At 49.7% G+C, this 16,455-nt stretch overlaps 1 protein-coding gene across 1 annotated transcript in view; it reads right to left on the bottom strand.

Moving 5' to 3' along the window:
- Positions 1-16,455, bottom strand: part of sptbn5 (spectrin, beta, non-erythrocytic 5) — a gene marked incomplete at both ends in the record, with an annotated part of 62,145 nt that overhangs the window by 27,321 nt on the left and 18,369 nt on the right. The window contains 21 exons of the mRNA XM_084451285.1: positions 243-434; positions 1,084-1,239; positions 1,923-2,114; positions 2,281-2,385; positions 2,472-2,621; positions 3,313-3,516; positions 4,718-4,897; positions 5,517-5,627; positions 5,826-5,940; positions 6,781-6,926; positions 7,366-7,498; positions 7,788-7,945; positions 8,331-8,447; positions 8,928-9,128; positions 10,254-10,440; positions 10,619-10,845; positions 10,965-11,129; positions 12,029-12,199; positions 13,020-13,119; positions 13,341-13,480; positions 14,101-14,344. Of these exons, the coding sequence (XP_084307411.1) occupies positions 243-434; positions 1,084-1,239; positions 1,923-2,114; positions 2,281-2,385; positions 2,472-2,621; positions 3,313-3,516; positions 4,718-4,897; positions 5,517-5,627; positions 5,826-5,940; positions 6,781-6,926; positions 7,366-7,498; positions 7,788-7,945; positions 8,331-8,447; positions 8,928-9,128; positions 10,254-10,440; positions 10,619-10,845; positions 10,965-11,129; positions 12,029-12,199; positions 13,020-13,119; positions 13,341-13,480; positions 14,101-14,344 (3,394 nt within the window). The remainder of the gene's footprint in view (positions 1-242; positions 435-1,083; positions 1,240-1,922; positions 2,115-2,280; positions 2,386-2,471; positions 2,622-3,312; positions 3,517-4,717; positions 4,898-5,516; positions 5,628-5,825; positions 5,941-6,780; positions 6,927-7,365; positions 7,499-7,787; positions 7,946-8,330; positions 8,448-8,927; positions 9,129-10,253; positions 10,441-10,618; positions 10,846-10,964; positions 11,130-12,028; positions 12,200-13,019; positions 13,120-13,340; positions 13,481-14,100; positions 14,345-16,455) is intronic.

The following is a 16,455-nucleotide window of genomic DNA, read 5'->3' on the forward strand; positions in this document are numbered from 1 at the left end:
TCATATATCCATCCATCCACCCATCCATCCATCCATCCTTCAACCCACCCACCCTTCCATCCATCCATCCTTCAACCCACCCACCCTTCCATCCACCCATCCATCTGTCCATCCATCCATCCATCCATCCATCCATCCATCCATCCATCCATCCATCCATCCATCCATCCATCCATCCATCCATCCATCCATCCATCCATCCATCCATCAATCCACCCATCCATCCATCTCTGGTTCCATACCTTCTGTCTGATCCAGGCCTCCACTTGCTCTACCTTCTGCAGGAACTCCAGGAAGTCTCTGTTGTCTTCTAGAAGCTTCCCCCTGGCTGCCACCGCCAACTGGAGTTCCTCCCAGTGGCGCTCCAGCGCCGCAACGCTGGCACGGACATCCTTGGACTTGGGGTGCCGCAGTGACACCAGCTCCTCACCGGCCTATCACAAGCAGAGCTTTACGGATCAGCTACTTGCTGACCAATCACAATCAGAGGGCTATGGACATCAACGCCAGCCAATTAAAATCAGAGGAGTCAGATATCAAACCAGTGAGATGTCAGAACTTTACAAATACTGTAGACCTCAACCAGCTTTCACAGGCCTCTGTCCAGTCCTACTGTCATAGAAATTGTAGTTTCATCACCTCCTTTTGTAATTCACAACCTCCCTCAACCTTTCACATAGCTGTGCTAACCTAATTCATGACAGGATGACCTCCAGGAGGTCAACACACCTAGACGGTGTCTACTCCAGAATAACCATCCTTTGTCCCTTTGTCCCTTCAATAAATTACCGCCTTTTCTCATGTCACGTGTCTGTATTCTCGACCACTGTTGATGACGCCTGCCATTTAATATGACGTACAATGGGTTAGCCAATCACATCCTGGAAGCGCCATACCTGTGTTTTGCTTGAAAATAAGGCCGCGCAAGACCAGACGGCGGGACTTCACTTGGATAAACCACTCACGTGCGTTGTCCTGAAGTCCTTGCGCTCGTATGTTTTCTCAATAAACCAGACTTGACCTTTTTGAGCGAATCTTGGCAAATCCTTTTTGACTAGATCAGTTAAAAATCCATTACACTACCTGCTGCACTGAGTCAATGATCTTGCTGTGGGCCAGGATCTCTGCCTTGAATGCCTGGTGCTTCTGCAGCAGCTTCATCTTGGTCTGCAGGTTGCTCAGGTCCACCTTGGAGTCCTCCTGCATCTTCTGCATACGCTCCGACACCCACTGCTCTGCCTGCGGACAGAGAAATAGGTTGGTTAGCTTGATACTGATTAACATCAGGTCCATGGTTTCATGGTTAACATTCTATTAACCTGCCAATGAAGAGATACTGAGGACCACTGTTCTCCAGTCTAGACAGAACATAAATATGCTAGACCTAGTCTGACTCAACGGATGTAGGTTTAGGGGATAAGCCTTGTCATTAGTTTTATTACTGCCCAATCAGTGGTGAGGGATCTGAATCCCGGTCCAATCAGATTCAATCCAGACTACAAGAAACAACAACTACCTAGCAACTGCTCCACCGAAGACGATGGTGATTGTTTAAAGCATTTTCCCCTATCCCCGAATGATAATGAGTCCAGCCAGACCTTTCTCATGCGTTGGCACAGACAAAGTGTGGAGATACTACTACATAGATCTGGCTATGCGAGACTATGCCAGATCTTGATCTACCGTGGGTGGTGAAATATAGCTAGTTACCTCCATTAGCTCTTTCTAATAACTCAGGTGATGATGGTGAGCATTAGCTAGCTAGCTACTACTATCAGCTCTATCTACCACAGTCATGAGTGTTAGCTTGATATCGAGCTACCACCATTAGCTCTATCCACCACCAGTTATGAGTGTTAGCTTGTTAGCACTCTACTACCATTAGCTCTATCCACCACAGATGTTTAGTTCTACCAATCTACCTCAGCAGTGTTGCGGTTGAAGATATTCAGCAGTCTGGAGATGCCCAGTTCCTCTTTGCGTTTGATTGACAGCTTCTTGATCCTATCCCGTCTCTCCAGGAGGGCCTTCAGCTTGCTGCGGATCCTCACAGCCTTCTCCCGGCTGAGGTCTTCCTTCTTCAGACGCTCAACTAGCTCCTTCAGAGATGAGATCTGGAGGACAGGGAGAGAGCACTGGGGTCCAGCAGGCTGAGACATGGGCCCTGATCAACTCATCTTAGATCAATGAGATACTCTCGATGAAGGGAAGAGAGGAGGGTGTCATTTTAGAGTGCACTTTATATCAAGCAGTGATGGACAGAATCGCAGCCAACCAGACCTTGTCCTCCTGGGTGCTGAGCAACTTCTCAAAGGCCTCGTGGCGTTTGATCAGTCCCTCCGTCTCATCCACTGTTGTCCCCAGATCACTATTCTTCAACAGGATCTGACAGAAGAAACCAGAGGGTTATGGTTCGGGTTATGGTTATGGTTAGCCTAAGAGTAAGTTAATAAAAGTTAAGGTTCTCTGACCTCTTGTGAATTGGTGATCTTCTCAATGCTCTCAGTGTCCCTGTAGAAGACGTGCTCCAGGTGCGTGCCCTCCAACCAACTCTGCTTCCTGTCCCAGTGGCCGTGCAGCTTGTCTCTCTCTTCCTGCAAGGAGTGCAGCTTCTCCTTCACCTGAGCAAGCAGGGGACACACACTACACTTTACCTGTCCTTCATTCAGACAGGACCTTCTAGAGGGGTTGGGGTTCAATCCCCTGCTGGGTAATATTAAAGAAAAATGGGACCAAGCTGAAAATCAGAATGAATCAGAAATCAGAAAACCAAATGTTCACCCCATTGACACTGGGGAAGTGTTCCGGCATGGCGGTATTCACTCAATGCAAATTTTTGTACATTTGGGAACACTTAAGCCTAAATTCCCCACCTGACCCTACCCTTCCTTTCCCTACCCCCCCCTACCTGACCCTACCCTTCCCTTCCATTCCCTACCCTACCCTATCTGACTCTACCCTACCCTAACCTACCCTATCTGACCCTACCCTTCCCTACCCTACCCGACTCTACTGTATCTGACCCGACCCTACCCAACCTGACCCTACCCTACTGTACTCTACTCTACTCCACTCTACTCTACTCTACTCTACTCTACCCACCCTACCCTACCCTACCCTACCCTACCCTACCCTACCCTACCCTACCCTACCCTACCCTACCCTACCCTTCCCATCCCATCCCTACCCTACCCTACCCTACCCTACCCTACCCTACCCTACCCTACCCTACCCTACCCTACCCTACCCCACCCTACCCTACCCTACCCTTCCCTACCCGACCCCACCCTATGCCCAACCTTGCCCCCTCACTTCTCTGGCATGGGTTTTGTCCTGCTCCACCAGCTGATGTCCCATGGCCAGGGCCTGGTCGTAGCTCTCCTGGCGAGCCATCATCTCTGCCCACAGCTGCTGGTGCTGGGCCAGTTGGAGGTCGCAGGTCACCAGGTCTCTGATGCTCTCCTCTGCCGACATGCCGCTCAGCACCTGGCTGCACCACAGGAAGTAGTCCTGCACCTGTGATACAGAGAGAGAGAAAGAGAGAAGGGGGGTCAGGAAAGACTGGGCTTAAAGAGAGAAAAACAAAAAAAATACATAAAAGGCTTCTGGGTGCAGAAGTAGAAAAAATGTATTTACATAGTGTACAAAATGTGGGAAAAGTGACAAAAGTGAGAGTGAGAGAAGTGAGAGAGTGGGTCAGTGTGCAGGCTTTCTCACTGGCCTCTCGCACCTGGCTGACTCGGTGGTAAGCCTCGCATAAAGAGCGCAAACATTTCTACATGTTTGACTTAGTTCTAGAAAACTATCAACAAGCAGATTATTTCTAAAAGCAATACCAAGAGCCTCTTGTTAATCAGAAATGCCATTGGCCCAAATATCTCCAAATTTGAATTTGACTCTGTCTTTCCAAACATAGTCTTGAAATCACTCCTCACAATTGACCCTAAGAAACCTATTGGAGAAGATAGTCTAGATCCTTTTTTGGGGGGTCTCTCTGCTCCTCTCATCGCTGAGCTGTCAAGGGTTGATTAAAAAGGCGGTGATACTTGTGACCCAAATAATTATAGGCCGATCTCAAAATTGTCTGTGCTGCCAAAATTCTCGAATCCTTAGTTAACCAGCAGCTCAAGGATTTTCTCACAGCTACCTCTGTTTTAAATCCACTTCAATAAATTGGACTCCTTACAGTAGTTCCCCGAATCCATTTTTTACTTTTACTTTTAGATCATCTTAGTTCTGGATTATACTTGTTTTAATTGACTGGGTTTACCCTGTTCTTTTCCTCTAGTACCTGTTGTATTGTATGATTTTACCTTGTCTTTATTTCATTTTATTCTCTTGCCTGATTGTTGTTTTTAATGCACTGCTTACTCCACATCACTGTAAATAGGTATAGGTACTGCATTTGTAACGCGCTCCCCATCCAGTTGTTACACTGGCCCGGAGCGCCATTCACACACCAATGGCGGCAGCTGCCATGCAAGGCGCTTGCCTGCTCATTGGGAGCAATTTGGGGTTCAGTGTCTTGCCCAAGGACACTTCGACAGGTAGTCAGGAGGAGCCGGGATTCGAACCACCGAAAAATGAGAGTAGTATATTTCATTTTAAAACAGAGTATACACCTAAGATTAACTATACCAAAAATACATATCCAAGATAGTCCAAAAAACTTGAGATGAATCTGAGTCTCGTAGTGGTGTTACTGTACGCAATGTACCGTGTTAAGGAAGAGGTATCGCTGGCGCGCCAGTTTAAGCTCCTCCTCCCTCTGGTCCATATGCAGACGCAGCCTCTCCCAGTTCTCCACCACTTCCTGCTGCTGGTCCTGGAGGCGGAGCCTCATAATGGGGGTGCACAGGTCCAGGGTGGAGTCAGCTGCGTCCAGCAGCTCCTGCAGCTATGACCACAGGAGGGAGGGAGGGAGAGACACGGAGAGAGGGAGGGACAGAGAGGAGAGAGGGAGGGATGGAGAGGGGAGGGAGAGAGAGACACAGAGAGAGGGAGGGACAGAGAGGAGAGAGGGAGGGATGGAGAGGGGAGGGAGAGAGAGACACGGAGAGAGGGAGGGACAGAGAGGAGAGGGGAGGGAGAGAGAGACAGAGAGAGAGAGGGACAGAGAGGAGAGGGGAGGGAGAGAGAGACATGGAGAGAGGGAGGGGCAGAGAGGAGAGGGGAGGGAGAGAGAGACATGGAGAGAGGGAGGGGCAGAGAGGAGAGGGGAGGGAGAGAGAGACATGGAGAGAGGGAGTGGCAGAGAGGAGAGGGGAGGGAGAGGGAGACATGGAGAGAGGGACAGAGAGGGGAGGGAGAGAGAGACATGGAGAGTGGGAGGGGCAGAGAGGAGAGGGGAGAGAGAGAGGGACAGAGAGGAGAGGTTTTTTTTTTACTTGTTAGATCACTGATGCCCTATCTTAATAACATGCAGTTGAATGGATGGCTGTCCTGTCCAGTGGTGGTCAGTGGTTCTGGTCTGGTCCAGTGGTGGTCAGTGGTTCTGGTCTGGTACTGGTAGGTACCTGCTGCTCCATCCCTGTCAGCTCATGGACCAGCGCCTCATGTTTACGAAGCTGTGACATCACACCTCTCAGGTCCCTGGCGACATCATCAGGGATGCTCTTGTGCCTCTCCTGAACGAGGGCACAGGGAGAGGGGAGAGGGGAGAGGGGAGGAGAGAGACTATTATTAGTTATTAATACGATTATATGTCAATTTCAAGTTAATTAATAAAGGGTGTTCTCAGCACAGCTCCCTGATTAAAGAATCCCCCAGTTTGCCATGTAGCTCTGTAACGTATGCAGCCAGGCAGTCCGGTGGGCCAGCTGTACCTGGATGTGTCCCAGCGCATCGCTCAGGTCTCGATAGACCTTGTGACACTCCTCAGCTTTCAGCAGGCGGGTCTGGCGCTCTCTGGCCTGCTCCTGAAGCTCCTCCCACAACGCTCTGAAAACAGAAACATCATCCTACAAGACTGCTTCAGAACAGATCAATAGGCCAAGTAAAAGATGGATGGATGGATGGATGGATGGATGGATGGATGGATGGATGGATGGATGGATGGATGGATGGATGATGGATGGATGGATGGATGGATGGATGGATGGATGGATGGATGGATGGATGGATGGATGGATGGATGGATGGATGGATGGGTGGGTGGTTGGGTGGGTGGGTGGATGGATTTTGTAGTATAGTTACCTCCGCCCCAGGGGCAAAGCCCTGCAGGGCGGAAGGTAATGTTTTCGCCCGTGTCTGTCTGTATGTCTGTCTGTCTGTGTGTGTGTGTGTCTGTAGGCAGACAGGATTAAACAAAACTACCGGCCCGATATGCATGAGACTCGGTGGAGGGGTGCAGCATGGGCCAAGGAACTCACCAGTAAATTTTGACTATGATTCATTCATAGGTGGGTCTACAGTACCCATATTACTGTAACTTCAGTGTAGTGGGGGATTTAGGTTTCAGTTTCCTCATAGGTTTCAGGTTCTTGGCGCCACTTGCAATACCGAGCTTGGCCACTACGCCAAAAACTGGCTGTTCCTGGCCATGGGGGCTTGCTTCATGCGCCACTGAGCAACTTTCATTGGATTGAATGGGCCGCCATCTTTGCATGCCTTATCCACTTCTTATAATACATCCATGATCGCGGAGGTCTGCACTCTGAGTCTGAGTGCAAGCCCCTCTAGTTTAGTTAGTAGTATGGTGTAGTATTGTGTAGTACTGTGTAGTGTATTATAGTACTGCATAGTGCTTTATACTGTAGTACTGTATGATGCTGTGTGTACCGGAGCTGATGCTGCATGTCTCTGATGATGGAGGCCTGGGGGTGTTTGTTTTGGATCAGGGTGTCTGCCAGCTCCTTGAAGCTCTGCATTCGGTCCAACCCCGCCTCCAACTGTTTCAGGAAAGCCTCAAATTTCCCCCGCAACAGCTGTGTGCCCCAGGGGAGGGAAAGAGCAGTGTTACAGTGTGAATCATCAGGAGAATCATCACGAAGGTGAAAAAGAACAACCTGACAGTTCTGTCAACTTCAAAAAGGCACTTGACTTGATACACAGAGGCATAATGATGAAGATACTTAAGGCCTACGGTGTCCCTCCTAATCTACTCCGGGCCATAGAGACCATGTACACAGGTACAAGAGTCAAGGTGGTGATCCCAGATGGAAACAGTAGAGGAGTTTGACATCCTGGCCCCCTTCCTCTTCATCATAGTCCTGGACCATGCCCTCAGGAAGGCCATCAGTGGACGGGAGCAGGAACTCGGCCTCACTATGACGCCCAGGAGGTCGGGACGCCCCCCTACCGTAATCCTGACGGACCCGGACTGCGTGGACGACATGGGCCTGCTGGGTGGGCGGAGTTTCTCACCAGTATGTGCTCGTAGTCGTTGCCGTAGTCGTCGGAGCCGGCGGTCAGCCTCTGCTGGGCCATCCAGTCCTCCAGCTCCGCCCACTCCCATCTCAACTCATGCAGGTGCAGCGTTTCCCTCAGTTTCTTGCCCCTGGCAGAGACGGACACAACAACATGTCCACAGAGATACAATATCCACCATTGAGGAGACAACAAAACAACATTTATACATTTAATTTGTGTGTATGAATCCCAAAGGTATGTTTTACTGTATGCTGCCCTCTTGGTCAGGTCTCTCTTGAAAAAGAGATCTTAGTTCTCAATGAGTTCTTTTAATTCTCAAAAAGTCTCATTGGCAGCGATGTGCTTTAATTGGTGGTCCTGCACTTGGCCCTCCTACGCTGTGCTGTAAATGGAAACGCTGCACTTGGTCCTCCTACCTGAGGGCGGCGCTGTGCTGTAGTTGAGTATTCTGGGTGCTGAGGCGGCTGAAGGGCCTGTTGAGTTCCTCCAGACCCCAGTCATGGACGGCCTGCTCCACCTGCTCACCTAGCTCCTCCACCTGCACCTCCACCACTTCCAGCTGCCCCTCCATCACCTGGGAGGAGAGGAGAGGAGAAAAGAGGAGAGGAGGGAAGAGCTTCTTCTCCATCTGTTTAACAGGCATTCATCTTCTATCAACATCAAACTACTAGCAGTGTAGCTAGGGAATGCCTGGGCGAGGATAGTGTTGGTGAACCTGGTGTTGTTTGTTGATAGTGTTGGTGAACCTGGTGTTGTTTGTTGATAGTGTTGGTGAACCTGGTGTTGTTTGATGATAGTGTTGGTGTACCTGGTGTTGGTTGATGAGGGAGAGGATAGTGTTGGTGTACCTGGTGTTGTTTGATGATAGTGTTGGTGTACCTGGTGTTATTTGATGAGGGAGAGGATAGTGTGGGTGTACCTGGTGTTGTTTGATGAGGGAGTGGACAGTGTTGGTGTACCTGGTGCTGTTTGATGAGGCTCTGTGTGGCTAGCTCATTCTTGCCGTACTCATCGTTCCTGACCAGAGCCAGAGTCTCAGACACACGGCTCTCCAGCTCTGCGCAGTCCAGCAGAATCTAGACAAGAGCAAGCAAATGAGCCAGGGGAGAACTGAACCATCCACCTTCAGGGTGGGAACCCCAGTCATCTGAGCCAGGGGAGAACTGAACCATCCACCTTCAGGGTGGGAACCCCAGTCATCTGAGCCAGGGGAGAACTGAACCATCCACCTTCAGGGTGGGAACCCCAGTCATCTGAGCCAGGGGAGAACTGAACCATCCACCTTCAGGGTGGGAACCCCAGACATCTGAGCCAGGGGAGAACTGAACCATCCACCTTCAGGGTGGGAACCCCAGTCATCTGAGCCAGGGGAGAACTGAACCATCCACCTTCAGGGTGGGAACCCCAGACATCTGAGCCAGGGGAGAACTGAACCATCCACCTTCAGGGTGGGAACCCTACCGCTAGACCAAACAATACCATCAAATACTTGTGGCACACTTGATTTTGGCACACTTCATTTTATAAAGCTGCAAATCCCCCCGAGGTATCTGTACCTGTTGTCTGGTGACGGCCCTGCTCAGGTGGGCAGCTCTCTTCTCACATGCCTCCTCCAGAGCCTCCCACTCGGCGGTGAGGTGAGCACTCCTCTGCTGCACCTCCTCGCCCTCCTGCTGGCTGGACTTCCCCAGGCTCCGCCCCTTCTCCAGGATGCGGGTCAGGTGTTGCCTGTGGGCAGCCATTTCCGCCTGCAGCTCCTGAGGTCAGAAAGAAAGACAGAAGAAGACAAGTCCACTTTATTAATCATCCTTGGTACATTCCTCCTGTGCATCTGACCCATCCTAACCCCAGGAGCAGTGGGCTGCCATAGCACAGCGCCTGGGTACCAACTCCAGATCTTTGTCGGTGCCTTGGTCAGGGGCACTGACAGGAGTATGAACCATACACGTCTTTGAAAGGAGTATGAACCCTAACATACAGTACATGTCTTTGACAGGAGTATGAACCCTAACATACAGTACATGTCTTTGACAGGAGTATGAACCCTAACATACATGTCTTTGACAGGAGTATGAACCCTAACATACATGTCTTTGACGATGGGGGGGAAACTGGAGCACCTGGTGGAACCCACAAAAACACGAGGAGAAGATGCCAACTCCACCTGAACACACATCCTGAAGAACACACCGGAAGGAGTGGGGATTCAAACCAAGGACCTTCTTGCGGTGAGGCAACAGTGCTACTGTAGCCTCTAAGCCACTATGCTGTCCAAAAGATAATAGTAGATGACCGATATACAGTAGTAGTAGATGACAGATGAGTACAGACACAGAAAACACATGACATAACAAAAACAGGTAGAGAAAGTAACTAAGTAAGCCTTGAGCACCAATGGTTCTTGAGCCTAGTGGCAGGAGCCTGTCTCCTGATTCCTTAGCGTGAGGCAGCTTGATGTACAAGTACAGCCGCTGGACATGACGCTAGTATGTTGTAGGGACTAATGGTGCATTCGTTTGTGGTCGGAGGTGGCAAGTTGCAAGTGGCAAAATACCTACCTCCGACCTGTGTGCATTCGAGCTATATACCATTATATCACAGTTACCTAGTTATATCTAGTGCATTCGAGCAACTGGGGGCTGAGAAACATATCTGAATTTGCGACGAGGAAGTGCGAGTTCATGCGGTGTTTTATTTAATAATTCCTAGTAGCAAGTCGCAATTTGCCACCTCCCAGTTATAAACGAATGCACCATTAGAGCCAATCCAACCCTTGATGTTGAGTGCCAAGCAGGGAGGCATGGGATCGAACCCCCAACCTCCCAATCTCAGGGCAGACGTTCTAACCCCAAGGCCACTGAGAAGACAGCCTGCTACTGTACCTTGTGTTTCTGGAGCTGCTTGATGGCCCCGGCCAGGGACTTGTCATAGTTGGTGGATCCGGCAGAGAGGTGATGTTCTTTGATCCAGCTCAGCTCCAGGTCCACGTCGTGGTAGAACCCATACAGAATCACAGACGCTTCCAACTGGGCCCGACGCTGGTCCAGGGGCTTCTGCAAGGACTTGAACCTGTGAGAACACAAGAGAACGGTTCCTTATTTGTCTACTCATAGTCATGGAAATTCATACTCTGCTCTGCTCTCAAACTCACGTTCATGAGAGACAGACAGACATACAGACAGACAGACAGAAAACACACATATACAGACAAATTCTCCCCACCCCTCATAAACACACAGAGACATACAGTTTGAGGTAGGTGTCGGTCTCCTGGAGGATCCTCTGGGAGTCAAAGTGGTTGGTGGCGAGGTGTTTGGCGCGAGTCACAATGGCGTTGATCTTGTCCGCCAGCTCCCGCGCCTCCTGCTCCAGCTGCTGGTGATCCTTCAGCAGCTGGCGGCTGGAACGCAGGTCATGACCTTTGGTGGCGTTCTGCAGCATCCGCTGGATGGCCTCGATCTTCACCTTAGCATCCTGGACAGGAGGGGCTTCATTTACACTGAGATCATCTCAGAACAGGTGAGATGAATCAAGTGCACCTAAATGAGTCCCCAGTATGGGGAGCACTCATTCTGCACCCCGGTCCCTCCCACCTGCAGTAGCTCCATCAGCTGCTCCTGCTGCCCGGCCTGCCTCAGCTTGTCTCCGCGCTCCGCCATCTTGGTCTGCAGACGGGACCAGCGGCCGCTCACCTGGGAGGCCTTCCTCCGGATGCTCGGGCTGTCGTAGTGCTCCTCTATCAGCATCTCCTCAGCCAGCTGAACACACACACACACAGCAGGACATGCTGGCTACAGCTGGGACACACACACACAGCAGGACATGCTGGCTACAGCTGGGACACACACACAGCAGGACATGCTGGCTACAGCTGGGACACACACACACAGCAGGACATGCTGGGACATACACACACAGCAGGACATGCTACAGCTGGCTGCAGCTGGCTCGCTGAGCTAAAGGCCCACGTTCTCATATTCACATGGTGGTAATTTAGCTAGCTAACGGATGCTCTTCAGCTTGAGCAGAGACTATAATAATATTAATGTTGTTTATTTGTCATAAGTGCATGATACCGGTACCATGTACAAGAAATGTTTAGCTATGCTGAAAGTGGTGCTCGAACCTTCAACGCTCAGATTAAGAGTCTCATGCTCTACGGACTAACCCCTTGGCTCTACTGCGTCCGTCAGCATCAACTGTCAGCGTCCGTAAAAAATCAAGAAATGAACCTGTGATTCTCTAACGTCGGACGCAGGCGTCGAACACAACGTCTGCAATGGAGCCGCTGTCATTAATTCTAATGGATTCATTTCCTCAGCATCTGATGGCCGATGGTTGAGGCGGACGCTGACAGACACAGTGGAGCCCAGCCATAAGCTAGCCAGTTGTGGCTGTAGGTGTTTTTGAATTATATGATGTATTCAATCATCAATCAATCAATCAATCAATCAATCAATCAATCAATCAATCAACCAACCAATCAATCAATCAATCAATCAATCAACCAATCAACCAATCAAACAATCAATCAATCCACCAATCCATCAAACAATCAATCAAACAATCAATCAAACAATCAACCAATCGACCAATCAATCAACCAATCAATTAGTTAATCAACCAATCAATCAACCAATCACACTGTATTTCTTACCTGACTGAGTCTGTCCAGCCACACCTGGTTGGCCTGCATCTCCTTCTCTGCTGCCTCATGCCTCTTCAGCTTGCGGAGGACGTTGGTGGGGTCCCGGTACGACTCATCCTCCGCGACCTTGAACTTCTCCTCCATCCACAGCAGCACCTCGTCAGCCTCCCGCTGGAACTCCTGGAGGACGCGGAGACAGCGCAGTGCCACTTCACTGACAACGCACCATGAGACTAGACTCAGAGACCACAATAAACCAGCCCTGGGCTGAGTTTCCCAGAGGCATCGTAGCGCTACGTTCATCGTAGCGCGTTGATGAACGCCATAGCTTACGATGAACGTAGCGCTACGATGCCTCTGGGAAACTCAGCCCTGGTCTGTTCATCTCACAAAACAAACTGCTTAATATGACATATTATTTATATAGGACTATAGAGGCAGGCAGGAACTTTAATAGGTATGTGTGTGTATATGTGTATATATATGTTTTAATTTATTTGTATATTGTACATGATGTGATCTATATTGAGACTGATGTAGAGGATTTGTGTCCTGTATCAGTGAATTTCATTAAACTTCATTAATCTTAGAGTTCATTAAACTTTAATAATGCCCCTAGGAGGAAATTTGGTGTTTCAGCAGTGGGAAATTACAGCAAAAGGTGTGTTATTAGTCCCAGTTCTGTGGAACGTGGTGTTATTAGTCCCAGCGCTGTGGAACGTGGTGTTAATAGTCCCAGCGCTGTGGAACGTGGTGTTATTAGTCCCAGTTCTGTGGAACATGGTGTTATTAGTCCCAGCACTGTGGAACGTGGTGTTATTAGTCCCAGTTCTGTGGAACGTGGTGTTATTAGTCCCAGCGCTGTGGAACGTGGTGTTATTAGTCCCAGCACTGTGGAACGTTGTGTTATTAGTCCCAGCGCTGTGGAACGTGGTGTTATTAGTCCCAGTGCTGTGGAACGTGGTGTTAATAGTCCCAGTTGTGTGGAACGTGGGGGTACCTGGTATTTGTTGGAGGCCAGCAGCAGGTTCCTCCTGTGTTTGCAGGAGTCGGCCAGCCTCATGTTACGCTCCTCAATGCCCTCCAGCCTCTCCTGGATCCTACGAGTTAAGGTGTTAGAAGAATGTTATTAATGTTATTATACGAATGTTATTAGGATACACAGTTCATATAACATTCTATGAAAACATACAGTTCACACTTTATGCATGGGATAGGTTATGTGTATACTACTTTCTTCTATTATCATGACTTGTAGTCAAGCTTGTGTTTGGTAGCATACAGTAGGTTAACTTCCTAGGACACGGTCATCAGGTCTTACAGTTTGGCAGAAAAGTGTCCCTTGCTGATGATGTCATGGCTCCGGTTGTGGAACAGGCAGATCTGGAGATCGAGGGCCTTCAGCAGGTCCTCCAGCTCCTCCTGTCTACCCAGCAGGCTGTGGACACTGTCCACAGAGTCCTGGACACACACACACATTAGGGTTAATGGTTAGGGTTAAGGCTAGTACTAGGGTTAGGTCATCCTCTTTCTGTGCTTAGAGCTACTACTTCACCTTAGTCTGAGGTTATGCACAGAGAGCCATTCCACATCCTGGCATCATGACACTTACAACAGAAAGACAGGGTGAGGGGCGAGGAACGTGCCAGGATGAAAATACCTCGCCCCACCAGAGGGTCATATCCTCCACAGGGAAGAGGCCTGGGGCGTTAATTGGGGTGTGATCAGAACGCGGGTTCACGTGCGCCAAGTTAAGTGTTGATTGTGATTCATAAAGGGCAGCTGGCGTTGGCATGGCGTAAGTCAACATGGGCTGTGATACGCAGCGTTTTATAAATCGGAGATTTTTTGTGCGTCTATTTTCCATTTTTGAAAGGCCCCTGGTCTTTAGTGGGACTGTATCAGAGGTCTAGAGCCCTGCCTGCAGATGGAAAGCTCCTACTGTATGTTGCCCACGGCTCTCTGGGGGAATTCCTCTTTGGTCTCGCGGCGGACGTTCGGGTTCCCATACAAAAGGTTGGCGTTCGATCCCACAGCTTTGACGTCTCTAACGGCTGTACGGCATCTCGTCTCATTCTCACCCCCAGATCTTTGACCTTCAGCCGGGCCTCGTGTCCAGACAGGGAGGCGTCTATCCGGTCTGCTTCCTGGTTGAGCTTCTGTAGCTCCACCCCCTGCTCCAGCCTGCGGTTCCTACTGGCCCACAGCCGGTCCAGCTCGGTCCAGTCAGAGCCCAGCTTGTCCAGGGTATGGCGGATGTTGGCTCCTCCCCTGCTCCCTGCACTCCTCTCCAGGGACGCTCCCAGCTTGTCCAGGTCCCGCAGCCTGCCAGAGGCACACACACATTCCCTTTTTTAAGGCATTTCTGCTTTATTATGACAGGACTGTGTAGGTGACAGACAGGAAAGGTGGGAGGGAGAGAGAGAGAGAGAGAGAGAGAGAGAGAGAGAGAGGGGAAGACATGCAGCAAAGGGCGTGGGCCGGATTCAAACCCACGCCGCTGCAGAAAGGACTAACCTTTACATGGTACGCGCCCCAGCCCATTGAGCTAGCCGGGCGCGCCCAGACATGTCCTTTTATGTGGATCTACGCATGGGTGTGCTGTATTTCCCTCAGCTTGGTAATAAGGTTGCCCCCTTCCCCTCACCCTAACCCGGGTCCGTATCCTCTTCCTACCCCCACCCTACCCCTGACCCCTGCCTCTACCTGGACCCAGGCACACTCACACACACACTGACATACACCAGTCCTGGGCTCAGATCCCCTTCCCCTCACCCTAACCCGGGTCCGTATCCTTTTCCTACCCCGATCCTACCCCTGACCCTGCCTCTATCTGGGCCCAGGCACATTTATGCACACACAGACATACACCAATGTTTGCCATGTCTCTCCTATGATGTTATTAGCCTCTCTTACTCTGAAAATGTAATTTAATGTTATTTATTGCTCTATAAATGTTCTTAGCCGGTAGACAAACATACTCCAGGAGCTTGCTCGATCGCCTCGTTAAGAGGGGTCAGGGAAGAATTTTTACAGCTCACTTATCTGGCCCCCGGGTGATTACAGTTTTTTTGCTTCCCTCTGGAATATGTAGGGGTGGGATGTCTGCCCACCTCCCTTGTTCTCTGTAAAGCGCATTGTGTTGCCTCTGGGTATGAAATGCGCTATATAAATAAAGCTTTGATTGATTGATTGAAGGTTGCACAGCACAACAATTAATGGAGTTGATCACAATGGACGGGATATGATGTTTTGGCTCTGACCCTCACATTCAAAATAACGACTGAAATTTGAGTTTTCTGGAGCATCAGCTTTACTGTTTGGAGTGTGCATGTGTATGCGTGATGTGTGTGTGTGTGTGTGTGTGTGTGTGTGTGTGTGTGTGTGTGTGTGTGTGTGTGTGTGTGTGTGTGTGTGTGTGTGTGTGTGCTTATGTTCGAAAACCACATCAAGAATATTACAAAGACATCCTTTTACCACCTAAGGAACATTGCCAAGGTGCAACCCTTTCTCTCTCAGGCTGACACCGAAAGATTAATGCATGCTTTCATCACAAGCAGGCTGGACTACTGCAATGCTCTACTATCAGGCTTACCAAAGAAAGCAATCTCTAAGCTACAAATGATACAGAATGCTGCAGCACGAGTCCTCACTAAGACTAGACGAAGGGCACACATCACACCAGCCTTAAAATCACTACACTGGTTACCAGTCAACTCTAGAATAGACTTTAAAATACTATTACTTGTCTATAAATCTCTCCACAGTCACTCACCAGAATATTTCAGACATGCTTGTTTAGTACATGCCCAACAGACAACTCAGATCCTCAGGTACTGAACTTTTAACAGTTCCAAAAGCCAGGACCAAGAAACACGGAGAGGCAGCTTTTAGTTTCTATGCCCCCAAACTCTGGAACACCCTACCGGAATGCCTAAGAAGGGCCGAAACAACTGAGGTCTTCAAGCGAGACCTCAAGACGTACCTTTTCGACCTAGCTTACAATCACTAGCTAGGACCTTGAGACACAGAAAGGCAGCCTCAAACCTACCTGTGAATCCTCTGTATACATTGGTATTTATCCTGCAATGCACTGTATGTATATCAAGTAGTGTACAGAAGCTGGTTACCCTGAAACAGGCTTGTTCTGTTCTGACAGCTGTGTTGCTTCAATGGCTCAGTGTGCTACTAACCGTTTTCTGCCTCCCCTAGTGCCTCTCTCTCTCCCTCCTATCCTCTAACCAGGTCCAGTGGATGCCCTATTGTCGCCCGCAGACCACCCTGAGTCCGATAGATACCTCCGTGTCAGCTGTGGAGCTGTGGATGTCGTAGTATTTAGTACACACACACACACACGTACACACATACACACATCAGTCCACATCCGGCTTAGGCCTGGACCTGATGCTCTTAGCCTTTCTTGCTCTGAAAAATTA

This window comes from Borostomias antarcticus, assembly GCF_949987555.1.
Source record: "Borostomias antarcticus genome assembly, chromosome: 16".
NCBI lineage: Eukaryota > Metazoa > Chordata > Actinopteri > Stomiiformes > Stomiidae > Borostomias > Borostomias antarcticus.